Below are 18,177 nucleotides of genomic sequence, written 5' to 3' on the forward strand. Positions count from 1 at the left end.
CAAAGCGCTATTAGTTTACAAACGGCAAATATTTACTTTGACCGAGCCACGAACAGACAAAGCAATGCAGGCCATAAGAGCTATACAAATAAGAAAATGTGCTATACCATTGAGTGCTGCACTTTTGTAATAGGATATGGCTGGCAAGATGCTGGAAATGATTAAAAAAGAGAACTTTGATGAAGGCCTCAGAAATTGAAAACTATTTTGTGATAGAAAAAACAGGACCCTTTGGGTTATTTGGGTCTCAATTGAGATTTCGAATAATTATTTGATATTATATGAAACTGGAAGCAGAGTAAAGTAAAATTGCTGCTGTTTTTACTTAAAAATTACAATAACTCTGAGACAGATTAAAGCTAGAAGGCTAAATAATAGTAGTAGTAGTAAATACTAGAAAGTGAAAGGACAAGGCTAGTTCTAGTCATTATAGATACAAATTTCCCTGTGCGAAAAGGTACAAGTCGATATTCTAAGCTGTTATGATACGTCGTCTATTGCTGAGATAACAGATAAATTATAAATATAAAATAAAATAATAAGTGAACCCTCAATCTCGACTCTAGCGCCTAAGCCACACAGACTTAAATGTGCCTAATCTATAACCAAATGCCCTTTCCGGCAGAAGGCAAAGTGGCTGACGTTGGACGGTTGCAAGGCGCTGACACAGCAATCTGCCAATAGCGGAGCTTGAAGCTAGCATATCTTTAATTTGCTTCAGTAAACAAAAGAAATCTTTCCGGTATCACAGAATATTGAAAAATAAAATAAAATAAAATATATTAAAATAAAATATTATAACCAAAATACAGGTGGGTTATTGTATATGATTGCTCTTTAGCTAAAAACTTTTCATAATTCCATTGAGTGCGATATAAAAATATAATTGTTATACAACATACAGCAAAATCTATCTATAGCCTACACCTTGAATGTTACATAACAAAGTCAACTGAGAAACAGACTTACAATTATAGCAGACTGGCAACCATATGTACCGAGTTATAGACAGCTTAACATTTACAATCTGAAGACCAGGTTAAAAAACAATTAAAAAAAAAATTTAGTTTACTACGAAGCAGCTGCCAAAGCATTCAAAGAGAAACTGCAGAATTTGTAAGCTTAAAGTGAATTTCAGCTACAGCCACAAAGTTAATTAAATGAAGTTATCGGGCTTAGCATCATTTGTATTAATCAAGTTAAAGACATATGCGAGAGTGCATTAATAATGTTTTCAGCTAGATTCCATTTCAGTTTTTCACAGACTCAAAGTGATAGTTGGATTTATCGAAATGTTTTTTAGCACTTGTTGATGGGTTCGCTTGAGTCGTTCGTATGACTTTCTCTGTTTGGCAGCACTTAATTTAATGAAATGTGTCACATGGCGAGAGCGTCTTCATTTTTCATTTATGCACAGAGTGAGATGCGCTCGAGAGAACTTCATGCGCTATGTTATCTGGTCATTATTAGCCTGAGTCGTGACACAGATGCGAGTCCTTTGGCTAAGTGCTATCTTGTTAACCTGCTTACACATTGCAAGCCCATTAATCATGGCTACACTTGGCAAAATGTTCGTCAACATAACTTGACACTTGGTGCCGCATGCCGCCTCGACTTTATGCTCTGCCAGTAGCTGCCCCAAGACTTGGGCCAACATTGTTGGCAAATCAACAACTTTACACCCAAGCCCGAACTACATGCTGGCATTACAGTTTCCACAACTTTCCGGGCGTAATGAAAACTTTCGCATTACCGTTACGCAATAAATTTTCAAGTGTAAGAAAAAATTTGTCACTTGGCAACGCACAAGAATAACAACAACAAAGCTTTGGAAAGTTGCCTGCGAATGACAACAAGAGTCGCATGGGTATGTAAAGTTTACAGCTCCGCCCACCCACTCTGGCGGCCCCTTTGCACGCCCCACCCACTGGGTATTTAATCGTGGCACTGACAGATCCGCAACGCTCATAAATAACGCAAAAAACTTCTAGCGACACAGGCATTGAGCCCCAGGAGAGCCGCTGACTGCCTATAAAGATCTGCTGTGGGCACATTTAACCCTGTTAAGACCTAACAGCAACTGAACACTTTTAGCCAAGACTGGGCTGGCAGGCTGCTGCTCATTAAAAACTTAGAGGCTGTCATCAAGGCGGCGCATAAGCAACGAGCACGATGTTGCCACGTCACATTCTACTCAAATTCACAACTAAGCAGTCGGACGCTGCCCCAGCCCCTGCCTCTGGTACTGGCTCTGACACCGACGCGAGCAATTGCCGTTGAGCTTAATTATGCCGCTCAACAGCACGGTAAAGGGCGCATCTCATATGCATTTCACAATGAACGGCAAAGGCTAATTAGTCGTGGTTCGCAAGTCAAAGTCACAGCAGACGGTTGATGTTGCATAAGCAGGAACGCAATGAGAGACATGCCAAGAAGAAGGTCATCCCGACTAGTATGTGGCCCACTTTTCAACTTCTAGTCAACTCGAGCGTGTCACATGTCTGCCAGATGTGCTTGTTCAACCACGACATACATAACTCAGAGCTGGACGGCCAGAGGAAGGTGTAAGTAGGTGTCTATTGATTAGCATTCAGGAAAAGTAAGCTGCAATGGAAGCTAAATTTTTATTTCTTAAAGTCTCTTCTATAGCTCCAACTCTTGCGGTACTGCTATATATTAAAGTTCTTTATCAACTCAACAGTCAACACTCAAAACCCATTGCAAGTTGCTGTTTTCATTAACTATTGTTGGGAATCTCAACTTTTTCAATTTAAAGATTCGTTTACTGAACTTTTATTTTGTTTTCCTTTATTTCTGTTTATGTCGCTCTGCTGTGTTGCAACACATAAATTCCGTTTACATTTTCTCCCAGTAACTACTTCCCTTCTGCTTTGTGCTAGCAACGATTTCGCACCTGCTTCACACCTGCTGAAATGCAACCGCACCCACAAACCGACAGTTAGAACTTCATCATTATTCAGAGTTGGCAGCGGCGGCAACAACAATGGCCGAGCAGCTGGTTTTTTGGCCTAGTTTTAAAATGTGTAGCCAACATTTTGCACAATTCCAGCAACGATAATAAACAAGCAACCATCAAAACAACAACAACAACAATAACAACAACAGCAGTTGGAAGATTGGGTCCGAAGCACAAATTATATAGCCAGTGTTTGGCTTAAGCGAATGCAGCAACGCTTTACGGCCGGGCATATGCAAATGAGCACAAATACCAACGCACACATAGACACACAAAAATTGAGAGCCAAAGGGGCTTTAAAGGATATTTTCTTGTTGCATTCGTATTTGACCAAATACTGCGGCTTTGGCGTTGTTTCCTTTTCTGGCATTTCGAGCATTTGCTTTGTGCATAAAACAAACTCATTTGCCAAAGCACTAACGCACACACACACACTCACACACACACTCACACACACACACACATGCATTACGCAGACAAACGCATAGAGCATTTGGCCTAATGCCTTCGAAGGTCGCACTCTGTTGTTGTCTGCCAATTTGTTTTTGCGGCCAGGCCGATTGCAATTTTGGCCTCATTTCACTTGCATAATCATTGCTCACTAATTGTTGTTTACTGCAGGCAAAGTTTTGTCATGTTAAATGCCATTTGAGCTCTTGCTGCGTCTGTCTGCTTAGCTCTGACAATTCTCTGTATTTGCCTGTTATGATAGCCAAGTCAATATTGTGTTGGCCATTAAAGCGAACACATATAATACCAAAGGCTAATAACACTAATTGGAGCTGCAAACGGCTTTATGTCAATTTCTAAGACTTGTGAGATAAATTTATAATAAATTTAAAATTGAATTAAATTATAAAGAGCCTCACAGTCTAATTGTTAATTATCTCACTTTGGGGTTAATTGAACTCGTTTATTATGGAATTTCTCAACGTGCTAAAATTGCACTCTAAATTATGATTTAACAAAGAAAAGCCCAAATTGCAATCTACATTGAAATCCTTTTAGCACTAGCTAACATTCATTTGTAGTAACGACAATTTCCATATTTTTGAGAACCACATAGAAAGGCATTTAGCTTGTTTGCTGTGTCTCAGCTGTCACGCATGAATCTGAATCGGCAGACAGCTGGCATGCGGTGCGTGTTTGGCCGGATGCCGACAGTAACAACAATAGTAGCAAAAAACATCTGCGATAAAACCCCGGCGCAACGCTTTTTTCTAATTGGATTTTCGGCTTTAAGCGCAGTTGTAATTTCATTTACACCACAGCAAGCATGGCCGCAGGGCGGGACATTTAAGTACAATGTTATGTGTGCGTGGTTGCTGTTGTTGTTGGTCTTGTTGCCTATTCACAGCTGTGCCGCAAGCAGCACAAACAAAAGGCGGAAAACGGAAAACACGCGCTATAATGCGGCGTATAAAGACAACAACAGCAAAAAAAAATACAAGTAAAAACTAAGTCAAGCGGGCGCAGTCGACTTTAACATGCTCGTTCGTTAAGCAAATGTTTAAGTAAATTAATTGTAGAGGAGATTATGAAGAAGAAGGTTGTGAAGATAAAGCTAGTAAGAATCATATTGTTAGTTATTAAATTGATAACTAAATACAAGCTAAATAAAAGAATTGCAGACTTGGCATACATTTGGGCAAACTAACACCATAAATTAGTAATTTTCTAGTTTGTATAGGAGCTACGAAGACATACAGCAGAGCTGACATTACACAAAACCAATCTACTCCCATGGCTGCCTGAGCGAGTATAACAAAATAAAGAGCGCAAGCAACACAAAACGAACAACAACCGAAACGACATGGAACACGCAATAAGCAGCATGAACCGAACACATTTCGGACGCTGAATTGGCGCTTTTTTGGTGCCCACGCTGACACACAACCCACACACACTCACACACTCCAACACCCACGCAGAGCCTCTCGGCTACGACTCAGGTGCGAGGCAATGCTGCAAGCCTAAATATAAATGCGAACAGACAACAACATTTCCCCAAATTTACAATGCACAGTGGGCAGCAAAAAAAGTGCCATAGATAAGGGAGTGTGCGTGTGTGTGTGTTTGGGTGTGTGTGTCTTGTAGTGTGACTGCAAGACAGTTTTGCCGTGTATTTATTTAGCAGCCACTAAACGTTTGGCACAACTTCTTGGCTCTGTCGCCTGGTCGCCATTTTAAATATTTCAACAACTTGCCACCTTTGCTTCTTCTTCTTCTTCTACTTGGAGCTTGCACACCCATATAGATAAACGAGTTTATTGTTGACTTGAAATTCTACTTTGTAAATATTTAATTGCGGCTTCAATACTTAATTCTCCTATTTGTTTAGTTGCCAGCCAAATGGGAGCTCGGCTGGCTTGTTTACCTGCCGTGTTTTTCTGGGTTAGCCAAAGTTGGCCTTAAGTCATTTCATAGTCCGTTAAGCTCGGAATTGGTTTAGGGCTTCTGCAAGGCATTTCAAATATTAACTAAGCAGCCATTATAAATGAATTTGCAGTAAATTAAGCCCAATGCTAATCGTCAGATGATTGCAGTTTAATTGTAAATAAATTATAAATCTTTTAATTAAGCTGGCTTTTTTGTTGTAGGCTTTACCTGGCACAATATTATCTCGTTAATCTAGTGGCGTACACCTTCTCATAAATTTCAGTTAATCTTTAAGCCAGTGGTGAGTTATGGCTGCGATTCATTTGAAGCACCGCTGACTTTTAATTAGTTTGCAGAGCCAACCCGTTCCCATGCGTGGCACCGAAAGCCATAAGCTGCTTTTGTGCGCATGGCTCTATATTAATTAAAGTTTTTTGTTTGATTTGCCCTGGCCATAATACGCACATGGATTTGTGGGCGAGCAGCCAACAGCCCGCTCGCCAACCAAACTGTAGGCCAATTTTACTCGGTTGGCTTAAATGCGATTACCACAAGAGAATTTATGCCTGTTTCAAGTTTAATTAGCAACATTCTCAAATTTGTGTGACAATTGTCACTAAACCGGCCCCAGCACGAATTCATTAATATAAAGCTGCAAAGCTATTTCGATCATTTATGCTTTGGCCACACTGCGTATGAGCAATTAGCTTTGGTTAGCCCAACTGACGTGGACGACTTATGCTTGCCTTAAACAGAAATGTAAATGCAAAGGCCATTTCGATGGAAATGAATCCTCTTCGGTTAACCACAAGACTTAGTTAACGGAAATTGAAAAATGGGCTTAGTTTCGGTGTCTCAGAATGCGAACTCTGGACCACCGCAAAGCTCTGGCAAAGTGAAGAAAAGGTCAAGCTGCGGCCAAGCATAACGAAGGCATTTGCTTTGTTCGGAGTGTGTTCACAAAAACTTTGGCAAACAATTGCTTTCGTTTTTTCCTTCTTTGTCTTGCCACAATTTTTCACAATTTGTCATTTTTGAATGCTGTGAAATAGGCACAAATAGATGGGCAGCTAAGCATGGGAGAAAATAAATTTCAGCACTTTAATTTGTGTTTTTTCTATGCCATGTTTGATGGCTTCTTATCCACTTTAGCATTTCATATGTTAAGTAACCTTACTTATATTTTTTTTAAAATTTATTTTCAATAAAAATACTCAAAAAAAATTTCTAAGCTTCTCAGATTCTCCCAATTCACTCACCCAAAAAAACTCCAGCTCAAGGAGTTAGCATAAGATGAGAGTTTAAATTGTAGAATAAATTTGTGGTTTTTGCTTTGGCAATGTCAAGGAAGTGTCAATGAGGACATTACATCCTGTGCAGCTGCTTAAAATGGAGTCGTTTACATTTGCTCGGCTGCGTGTGCGTGGGTGAAAGCGTGAGCGTGTTGGTTTTGTTGCCTGTGGGCACGTGTGGCAAGAAGTAATTAAAATGCAGATTTATGACAAAGACTTAACAAAGTTATTATGGCAGCTGCCCGAGAGTGACAGAGACGCAGAGTGAGACGAAGATGATGATTATTAAGTACAACACGCTTGGCAAGGACACAGGCTACACAGCCACTTAGCCTGTCATTATGAGGCACACTTACTGTGGCAGGGCAGGGCATAACGATTCTGTCACGCTTAATGCCATAAGTATGAAAATTTATATGAACAATACAGTCGGACATTGAGACAATACGCTTAAATGGCAGCTGCGGCTTATGACAAATTATATTTCGTAAATATTTCTGATTGCCAAAAGAGCTATCATTATTGCTAATAGAGCATTTATAATTCGTTGCGCTGGTCTGCAAATTATTATCTACTTCATTATGTTCGCATATTATGCACGTGTCTGCGTCTGTACTTGCTACATATATGACACAATTACTTAGCACACGTCACAGATTTTCACTTTTGTTAATGGCACCCACGGCAGCCCTTCCGCCCACACGCAGACACAGAGACAGGCGCATAGCGGGGAACTTCGTGTGTGCGCCATTCATGCATTTGCATTGTTTTATTTTTAATATAAATTTGCACTGTTGTTGTTGTTGCTGTTGCTTTATTTGCTGTGTGGAATGTGGGTCAAGAGCATTGACTGCCACACCGAAGTGGCAACACATGACCAAGAGCCGTTGGTCTTGTTGCAGCTATGTTTGCAACCAGTAAGCACTCTCAATAATACCAATAATCATCATAGCCAAGGACAGCGCCATCTGAACAAAAAAATGGAGTGAAAATCTCACACACGTCATATGATTGATTACTTTTGTGCATTGGGCAGTCATTGATGAAATCTCAAAAAACAAACAAAAAAAGAGAGAGAAAAGAGATATGTTTGGCCAGGTCAGAAAGGTCCTGAAGTTTATTTGATCCGCCATCAACAAGCCAGCCCAGATGCCAAGAAGCAAAGCAAAGATTAAGATAGAGTCAAATAGCAAATGTATTTCATGGAACGAATCTCATTGACAGATGATGAATAGCTGAGAATGGGAGAAAGAAAGAAAGAAAAATATAGCTTACCTGTACGTCCCAATCAGCTAATTGAGTTAGTCAAGCTAAATCTATAATATGCATACTCCAGAGACTCAGAGTTCTATTTATTTTCAGACTGGTTACAGTAAAGGCCATCAAATATTTATTGAAGTGGGCTTTCAGCTTCCGCTCTTTGCCAGTTTTAATTGGCATTCGTCTGTAAGTTCCACTGAGCATGACAAGAGCAGGAGTCTTAAGCTTTGCGGATAGTCAGTCAATCAGCCGCAGACAGCGATTGGCCAGCGAGCGTTGCTCATGCAAATCTCTGGCCAAACATCAAATTTGCAGTTTCGTCGCTTTCTCTCTCTTCCTTTATCTCCCTCTATCTGTCTCACTCTGGCCACAGGTAGGCAAGCCCCAGCACAAACTCAATTTATATGCAGCAACAGCAGAGGCGACAGCCAGGCGGCACATGTGCATGCTCAGATTTAAGACAGTGTTCAACACTGGCTATAGCCGTGTCCTGTGACAGGACACGCTCAGTACGTGAGCAAACACCAAAAATGTGTGACAGCCGCGCAGATACATCTCTAGTCAAATCCTTAACCGAAGCGTAACAGGCACGAAAAGGGCTAATTTCAGTAGTCGAAAACTGTTTCGACTTCGTTTCGCCAAAGTTGAAAAAACACAGTTAAAATCAAAAAAAAGAGACTTTTCTTTGAAATAATTTGAAGATAACACCTCTGAGCATACGTGGGTTTAAGTTATGCACAGCGGCAGAAGCTGCATAAAAGTCATGCATATTCAGAAGCTCAAGCTCACACACGCATAAGTCGCCAGACCTCACCGGCAGCTGGCCTATAAATGTCACAGTTGCGGCCCTTCAGCTTTGCAGGCTATTTGCACGTCTTGTGCTTGCTTTAAATATTTGATAAATAAACAGAAATGCAGCGCAACCTGACGCAGCACGTGACTCTGGCCCCAGGCACGTGGCTGGCACTGCGTATGCGTAATTTTACAGCATTTACTGGCCGTGCCATGACTCGGCCACAATTAGTTGGCAACAGCAGCAGCTCCTCAACGCATTAGCACAGCAAGAAATGGAAGTCCAGCAGCCAATTTAGTTTTTGCGCCTAATTGCGTTTAACGTTGTCATCTGCAAGTCCTTGAGTGCCAGCCAAAGCAGCCAGCCAGCACGAGCTCCTTTTGAAATACTTGATCTTTTTTGCTTGTAGCGTTAAACGAAATCCCACCGAGCAGCAGCAGCAACAGCAGCAGCAGCTCAAATGTAATCACAAAATTTGAAATGAGAATTTTTTAACATTTGCATAAACTCAAGAAGCTACAAAAAAGAAGAAAAAAAAAATAGTTTAAATAAGAAAGAGATTGCAGCCCGGACCTTGGCAAACGTTACTTGCAGCTAAGAAATGATTATAGTCATGAGGAGGACAAGATGAATTTTGCATGAATGCTAAATCATTCTGTAGAAAACGAAATGGATGCAGATTTGACACGACACGAATGCGTGCCTGTGCCTGTGCCTGAATTATTGGACTGCATGAAAAATTGAAAAATACCATAAATACGGGCAGGACAATAGACTTAAATTAGAGCTCAGCTGCAGTTGGCAGTTGAAATACAAAGCTAAAATAAATGGAAATAATTTAACAGAACAGATTTATTTCAATAAATTTTTTTTTACAATTTATATAATTAATTGTCTTTAATACATACATTAGTTCACAACTGGAGATAGATATTTCTTTATTGTCCAATCAAAGTTGCCAGCTTCAACTGAGAGCACTTTAACTAAGAGCTGTATAAAATCTACCTTTAATACCATGCTTTTGGTCACATAAACCTTTCGAAACAAAATGCCACAACAAAAATAAATTAGATTATTTCATCAACTGAGATTAAAAGCTTTCTGTTTCGAGCTTCGTCGAGAGATGTATATAAAATATAAAATAACAAATAAATGAATTTTCATTTTAGTTTTAATTCAAAAGCTGACAAAAATGAAATCTGGCCATAGGTGATCCGAGTAATTGCTAAACTCGTCTGCCAGCTTTAAGACTTTGCTTGACATTTGAGCTGCTTTAATGACTTGGTTACCTAACGACAATGAGCTGTTGCTGCTCAGCCAATTAACTCGTATTAAATCGCATCATACGTAACCCTAGACTGCAATTGGTAAATCGCATTTTGAGCGGGGGCGGTAGCTCGACACAGTTAATTGGTAATTAGGTTGGGCTTCGTTGCGCAGCTGAATAAGCTCATTTGGCACTGCTGCATCCTTCATCCATCTTTATGTAATAAAAAAATGGTCAAGCACGTAAACTGACTCGACCGCACTCACATGCTTCCGCAGCTCAGACTTTGTCCGTCTTTTTGCATTAAATATGCAATCAACATGCCACCGAGTGCAGAACTCTCGCTTTCGTCTCCTTTGGGGCAACCGCAGCGAACACATTGCGTATACGTAATGCGATTAGCCTGACCACAGTTACAGCAATGCCAGCCATATCTACATAAGCTCTGTCTAGCTCTGAATAGCGCTTAGGGAGCTGTTCGCTCTGATTACGTTTTTTTATTTATTTATTTGGGAATATTCCAAATTTATGAGCATCGCTGAATTCTACGCACACAATCTAGGCCAGCGCACCCCTGTGGGCAAAGCAATGTGCGGCATGATTTATTTGCTAGCTGCCTTTTTCAGTCAAATTTTGACAAATGATAACTTGACACAGGCGAGCAATTGCCTTTAAGTTAAACTCAGATGAACTGCAGTGAGAGCTTCGATACGAGCTGTTTGGTAGTCGAAAGAAAGAAGCAAATTTGGTTGATTGAGTCGAGGACATTCTACATATACGCCTTGATATTAAAACTGAAATAAGTAGCAACTGGCAAGCAGTTCATGTTTGACGCCACCACATGAACATGAACTGCAGTTAATTAAAACTAGTTGAAATTGTTTGAGTTTTGGGCAAAGTTTCAATTGGGGTAAGGCAAGCAAGCAGGAGTCCTAATTTTGTACTTAGGACGGTCAAGAGAAAGCACTTAGAGGCGAGCGCAAACTTTTCAATTATGCATTTCACTTATTTCGAAGCGTTGGCCAAGTGGCCACTTGCTGCCAGTACAATAAAAACTAACAAAAAATACCGTCTCTGTTCTCAACTCTTTCATGTTGCAGAGTTGTGCCATGCTGCGTTGAAGATTCAGTCCACTTTCCGTGGCCATTTGGCACGCAAGCTAGTGAACAAGGATGTGCCGGAGGACGAGGACATACAGGAGATCACCAAGAAGGTGGCCGAGGAGCTGGACATTGATCTAACCGATCCGGAGCTAAACAAGGCCGCTACCAAAATCCAAGCATCGTTCCGTGGCCACAAGATCCGCAGGGAAACCAATCCCGAATAAGCTGGCCAATGCGCAGACTTTTCAATTTGTTGGTGTCGGCTGACCACAGAGCAGTCTACAATAAAAAATAAAAATAAAAAAAAATTGATTGAATAAACAAAACAAAAATAAAAATTGGTAAAATGTAACTGTGCAAAGTCTTTGGAGAAGCCTGCACTCATGTAAACTTTTTAGAGAATATGTTAATTAATTAATTAATAATATTAATAATTCATTATTTTATAAGCAATAATTCAATTGATGGAAAGGCAATTAATGTTTCAAGTTTTGAGTTCTTCAATTTTACAACTAACTGAAATCTGTCAAAGAATAAATCAGTTTATTAAGAAGGCACTTTGTCTATGGACTAGTTGGATTTGTTGCATGGAATGATTTGCTAGAGATCAATAAGTATATATACTAAATATATATATGTAAATTCCATTCAAAAATTATAAGTAATGCCGACCCGCGCCAATTATTAGCTTATAACTAAAGCCTATAATGGAAATTTCCTTGTTTATTCATTTTAAAAAAAATATTCAAGAATTAGCATTTGCCTAGCTTTTCGCTGCCTGCTAAGAAGAGATCTTTAATTTGCATATAAAACTATTTGAACTAATTTTGAATTAACAAGATTTGTTTAAACTTTGCTTGAATAAATACGATTAAAAAAGCGAATCAATTTGCAAAGCATATTAAAAAAGAAAGAAAACAAATTATGAAAAAAAGGCACGATGTTCCAAAATTTATTGTAGGGCAAAACAATGAAGACAAACCCAAGGAAAATGCTGAAACATTTTTGAAATTTAAACGGTTTGTCTGGCCAAAGCCAAAACCAAAAACCAAAAACCAAAAAAGAAAAAACCAAAAAAAAATGCAGTGTATTGTTGTACCTACATAAGGAAAAAACTAAAAACAAAAACAAATAAGAGAAGAAAATTATAATAAAAAGAGATAAACATAATTTTTAACTGACACTCGATGTTAATAAATTGAAACAAGCCCGCAAGGCACATTAGGGGTACTCTAGCGACAGCAGCTACGAAACGTCAACAAATCTTTTCAGCGAGCTACTTAAAAACTGAACTCAACAAGAACTCAAAACTAATCTGGTGGCACAATTTTTTGTTTTTCTACCAAGTGTACTACAAGTTTGTCTACTTGAAACCATATATATTATCAAGCAAAATATTTATATATATACATACGTACGAGTATTATAGAAAGAATTGAGAAACCAAAAATTAAAAAAAAAAAAAACTAAAAACTAATTAAAATGCTGGCGAAATTGCAGCAAAGAAAATTGTTACAAAAACGCAAAACGCAAACTACAAATAAATGTTTAAAATTCAAATTAATTACTACTAAATAAATAAATAAAGAAGAGCATTAAAATTATATTAGAGATCAAAGTAAAAATTCTACTAAAATTGCATAACACAGCTACATTAAACCAAAGTAAAAATAGTTGTAAGAGACAAAACTTATTGATGAATGGAAATCCAGAAAGCATATACATATATACATCCAACAATTAAAAACAGTAAATAAAAACAAAAACAAAAACATACAACAAAATGTCCCAACTAAATTTTAATTGAGTAATAAAAATAAATAAAACTTCAGAAAATGCAACAAAATATTGAAACTTGTATCCCGATTGGAAGGATGGTTTTTCGTCCAGTGCACTTTCCAGCTTGATTGACCATTATATATTTAGTTCACTGTAGCAGCTACTTGTCAGACTTTCTAACTTTCTCGGGCAACATTCGCCTACGCCTCAGTTTAGCCTCAGCAGCAGAGCTCGGCTCAAGGTCTCCTTGCTGCATTTGACATTTGCTTTTGAAGCTTCTACTTCAGCTTGTGCTTGTAGTTTATAAATAAGAATATTAACAAATCATTCTGAAAATGCTCTCGACTAGCTATAAATATGCAAAAGTTGGTCGTGGATTTCAATTGGAGTGAGGCGAGAACGGCCATCATCAGCTGCATCGTTGGTAATTTTATTGATGGCACAAAAGACACAACTTGACACTGCTAAGTGGGTTGCAGCACTGCCAGCGGCAAAAGCAACGACCAGCCGAAAGTTGTGCAGGTAGCGCGCTCTCTGCCGCAGCATATGGCTGTGTGTACGACGGACAAGGATAGACAAACAAGTTGCGAGGCGAACTTCACGGACACTGTTGCCACGAGGTCCTTTATAACAATAGAGCACGTCGCTGATGTTGAAGCTGCTGCTGCTGGTGCTGCTGTTGATGCTGATGATGACGTTGATGTTGATGTTGCTGGAAGGTAAAGTATGAGAGAGCATAATGAGGCTGACAGCTTGACCCACAAAAAAGCAGAGCATCTCTGCACACAAACTGCAGGCGCGTCAAACACTTGAGACGTCAAAGTTAAAGTGCTTTAAGAGAGTGCCATTTGGCAATCAAATGGAAATTGTTCTTAGTTTTGTTTTTTATGCTTAAGCTGCGATTGGGACGCGTTTGGTAACAAAATGTACATAAACAAAAAAGTCTATAAAATGCACAAATCCGCGGGGAGCATATCAAAATTGGACGAGTGCCACGCGACATAGGTGTGACTACCAAATTGAACATGCCACAGTCGACAGGGGCAGCGGCGGCAGAGGCAAGCGCCAACTGCAATTTGCATGCCATTGCAATTGCATGTCAATTTGAGCTCCCAGCACTCCTCTTTATGCGCCAGAGGACAGCCCAAAGTGCTACGGCGCTGCGCGTTGCCATTCAGTAAACTCGTTTTTTTGTTTCTTTACTGACTTTTTCACGGCTCACAAATATTTCAACGGTAAATTTATGCGCTTCCGTCTCCACGCGAAAAGACACAAAAAAGGAAGAAAAAAGGGAAACACGAATTGTAAGCTATCTGGCTGTGTATATGGCTTGCTCGTGTGCAGCATGGCGTATGCGCAATTTATGAGGCTCTAAAAACAAAGCGTTGTATAAGTGTTCATGCCATACACAAAAGGCAGCGACTAAGTGAGCAATGCGTCTACTCTCGCGATCACAACTAACAAAGACTCTTGCTAAAGCTTTGCAATGGCAAAAGAACAATTGAAATTGTTGTAAATATGAAAATATTTTATTTATATTAATTTAATGAGCGAATTCTCTGATCTATGCTGCACTTAGCTATGTGAGGATACTCAGAGCAGCTTAAAAAAATCAGATGAATGAGCTACAGAGATCTATGTTGAACTGTCTCTGAGTAGCTTACCACCAGAACCAGATAAATGAATGCAGCAATCTACGCTGTAATGATTCTTCTATCTGAAATTCTAGTCCAAAAAGAATATTCTTACAGATAAGCATCCCTTTTCCTAAAAATGACTCATTTCTATTGCCAGGGTTTCCCATATTCGATGGCTTTGTTTGTCGCTTGGAGCTTGAAAAGTTATATATTTGATAATAGTTATAGTTAAGTAAAACTTAAAAGTGCTGTAAACACATATGAGTATGAGAGAGTGCAACACGCCACTGAAGCTACTATTACTCACATATGCCCTCTATGCACATAGCTAATGAGTATAACAAATGGCAACAAATTGAATATATACTCTCATATAGTATATAATATATATTCTCATATAATTCTATGCAATTCAACACTTTAGCAGCCATTTAAGCCCTTGAATGGCTGTGTGCTTGCAATCGCATACAGTCATTTATCGTTTCCACTCTGGAACTCTAGCACTCAACATTTATCGCACATTTGCAGTGGCAGCAAATGCAGCACACGTCAACTTTCAATTTCTAAAAAGCGCTTTTGAACGAGTGTAGCGCTGTGTCTGGTGTTGGGGCCAGGCGGAAGGCAAATGAAATCCGTGCCAAATAAGCAACAGCATCCAATCAAAAGGGCCGCATGCCAGCTGCTGCTTTTCACACCTTTTGTGTGGAGAGCAACCGCAAAATATGCCAGCGACTATGGCGACACCAGCACAGGCTGATGCCCCCCATTTTCGGAGGAGTGCATCCGTTTAACTGTAAACGGCGCACTTGAGCGCATTAAAATGCTAAATGCAACCTGCCCTGAGAAATGGCAAAACTACAGTCTCGAAAATCAGTTATTGCTGTACTGATATGGAAACTTCCCTAAAATGTTGGCGTATTTGAGCTAAAAGCATTTTAGAGAACACGCTCAAGTGATTATTGTGAGCCAACGGCGAATGCAATTCGAACGTTTGCTGCAATTGCCATTCGACTTCATTTGTTTTAGCTGCTCCATGGCCGACAGCTGTCCTTTAGCTGTCTTTTTGACCATTCCGCCTGTCGCAGTTCACTTGACACTGACTCGCTAGCGGCTAGCGTGGCGTATACGTAATTTGTTGGCCAACTGCCACCACGTTACTTCCGCCCGTAAACAATTTGCCTCCCACAAGTTTGTTCATTACGCCGCCTGTCGTCTGACAACTGTGCCTGCGGCTAAATTATATAAGCAGGAGAGTCTCTTGAACAATTTAGTTGCAGCTATGCTCTTCACTAGGATAAGCAAATATTTGATGAGAAATTCATAAAAATGTGATAAGTTTTGCTTCTTCTGAATATTGGCAGCTGCTGCTGGAAGATTAGAATTGTCTTAGTTTTTATGTAGCTTAATTTATTTAAATAAATATATTTTAATATATTTTATACCATTCAATTTATAATTTTATTTATTTTTAGTGATAATATTTTACTGAAAAAAATACAAATGAAAAGTTTGTTTATCAAAAATAATATTTAATAAATTACATAATTTGACAATGAAATCTTAAGTCTTATTAATTTGATGTGAGCTAAAAAATCTTATAAATTTCATTGCACTCAATCAATTACTAACTTGATATACAAATTTAAAGCTTTCACATAACCTCCCTAAAATTAGTAAGAGTATTCTATTTTCATTACTTCCAATACAATGTTTTTGCTATTATTTTCCATCAATTCTGTGTTAATCCCCAAGCAAAAATCAATTTTGTTCGCCTGCCTTTGCAGAGTTTGCCTTGCTTACGACGAGAACTGGGCAGAACGAGTTACAAACTATTGAATATGTTTTTTAGTTCGTTTATTGATATTCCTCAAACATTTAACTACTGCCTGACGGAGCACACATTGCTTAAATTTCTTCCATAGGCAATTTTAGGGGCATACAAATTCGCTTTCTCAAGTCCAGATATTCATATTTATTGCAGATTTCAGTGACTGTATGCGAGTGCAATGCGGCAGGATTGTGACACTCTTTATAAGTACATTCCTTACCGCATGACATTATACTTTCTACCCATACAAAACCTTCTTCGCACTGTTGTGGTATTGTTTGTCTGCTTTGCAAGTTACCTAAATCGGTTGTGATAACGTGGAACTTGACGCAGTTTTCGTTGACGGAATCCCAGTAATAAGGAGCTTTTTAAAGAACGATCATTAAATGAAATTACTCGAAATTAAAGACACACAAACGCTACTCACGTATACATGTGTTAAAGTCACTTGACCCAAGCACGAGCAGAAGCAACAAATTGATCAGTTGAAGTAGATGCTTCATATTGGATTATCGTTGCACTAAATAGCAAAAGTTTTCTACTTCAAGTTAAATGTACAAGCAAATTCGTTACACTTATGGATATGTAAAGCCATTTCTTATGCCTATTTATGGCTACATTCGTATTTCTCTATCAAGCTGACCTTTGATAGAAAGGTCAAGAAGTTGTTGAAATAACAAGTAATAAACATGGGAGACTAAAAGTTTTAATGAGTCCAATTAAATCCACGCTCCATATAATACGCCCACGACGAACCACTCCACAACAACCTCCCACTTTCATTAATTTTCAAGCCAACAGCTAGATGAGTTTATTTGTTGTTTATTGAAGAAAAGCTTCAGCTCACCTGGCTGTAATTAGCGCTTCACAATTTGTTATTTCATTAGCCCAGCGCGCAATATTCAGATAATAATAATAATAAAACTAATATGCATAAACTGAAATTGTTGCGCCAATGTCTGCGACGGCCATTAACAATTGATTGCGTATACGTGATGTTGTACGCTTTTATTGCTGCACATTTGACAGCAACAGGACGTTTATTTTTGTTGCTCGCGCATATTTTGTTGTTTATTAATATTTATTTTTTAAGCAATAGAAAGAGGGAGCATGAATCGATTCCCAAAATCGATTTCAATGCAATTTCGACAAGTTCATGCACAGACAAGCCAACAAACTGACATATTACTATATAAATCTAACAAGATTCAAAAAAAGATTTGCTTTATATATATTTTCCGAACATTCCACAAAAAAATGATTTCTGCTTTGGTTTTGAGTTCATGGGAAACACATAATTTACACTGTCAGTAATCACGACTCTGGTCAGAAATGCGAATTCCAATTTTAGGCAAGTAATCTGGCTTTTGTGGAGAGTGCTTGACTATGAGATACCCTGAAGTCTGGAAAAAAAAAACAAAAATCGTATGGTATATAGGAACATATATATATTAAAATCGCTGAGATCATACAGACCCATAGACAGACATAGCGTTATTAACTCAGCTCGTCGTCCTGCTCAAGAACATATTCTGATATATTTATGGCTGCTGCCACGCCCCCTTATGTCTGTCACAAGCATTGTCACGAAACTATTATAACCTGAATTCACGCTCAGGGTATAAAAAGTAAGGATTGAGCCCAAAAATTCAAGACATTTTCGTTTAATATTTTATGCTTTATACTAGCTTTGATGGAGAGGGTCCTAATAACGCACCATTTGTATTTATAGGAGTTGACGGCATATTGAACACTTTATTGTCACTGACAAAGGATTAACCGCAAGGACAAGGCCATTGATTGCGCTGTGCTGACAAGTTGGCAACATTTATACCGTAAGCTGGCTTCATGCGCTGACAAGG

General features: G+C 38.9%; 2 protein-coding genes across 3 annotated transcripts in view; one reads left to right on the forward strand and one right to left on the reverse strand.

Annotated features, from left to right (window-relative positions):
* The window catches only part of LOC111602548 (cilia- and flagella-associated protein 91), a 47,402-nt gene extending 35,941 nt beyond the window's left edge, over positions 1-11,461 (forward strand). The window contains exon 3 of one of the 2 annotated variants that reach the window (XM_023319699.2): positions 11,069-11,461. In XM_023319699.2, the coding sequence (XP_023175467.2) occupies positions 11,069-11,295 (227 nt within the window). In that variant the 3' untranslated portion in view covers positions 11,296-11,461. The remainder of the gene's footprint in view (positions 1-11,068) is intronic. The other variant, XM_023319701.2, reaches the window with a different exon arrangement.
* Positions 11,462-16,326: 4,865 nt separating this feature from the next.
* On the reverse strand, positions 16,327-16,837 carry LOC111602579. Its single transcript, XM_023319735.1, has 2 exons — positions 16,743-16,837; positions 16,327-16,679 (listed from the first exon to the last, which is right to left on the reverse strand). The coding sequence occupies exons 1-2, from the start codon at positions 16,816-16,818 to the stop codon at positions 16,393-16,395; spliced, it is 363 nt and encodes a 120-aa protein (XP_023175503.1). The 5' UTR covers positions 16,819-16,837; the 3' UTR covers positions 16,327-16,392.
* Positions 16,838-18,177: the final 1,340 nt, after the last annotated feature.

This window comes from Drosophila hydei, unplaced genomic scaffold (genome assembly GCF_003285905.1).
Source record: "Drosophila hydei strain 15085-1641.00,03,60 unplaced genomic scaffold, DhydRS2 tig00000060-arrow-pilon, whole genome shotgun sequence".
Classification (NCBI taxonomy): domain Eukaryota; kingdom Metazoa; phylum Arthropoda; class Insecta; order Diptera; family Drosophilidae; genus Drosophila; species Drosophila hydei.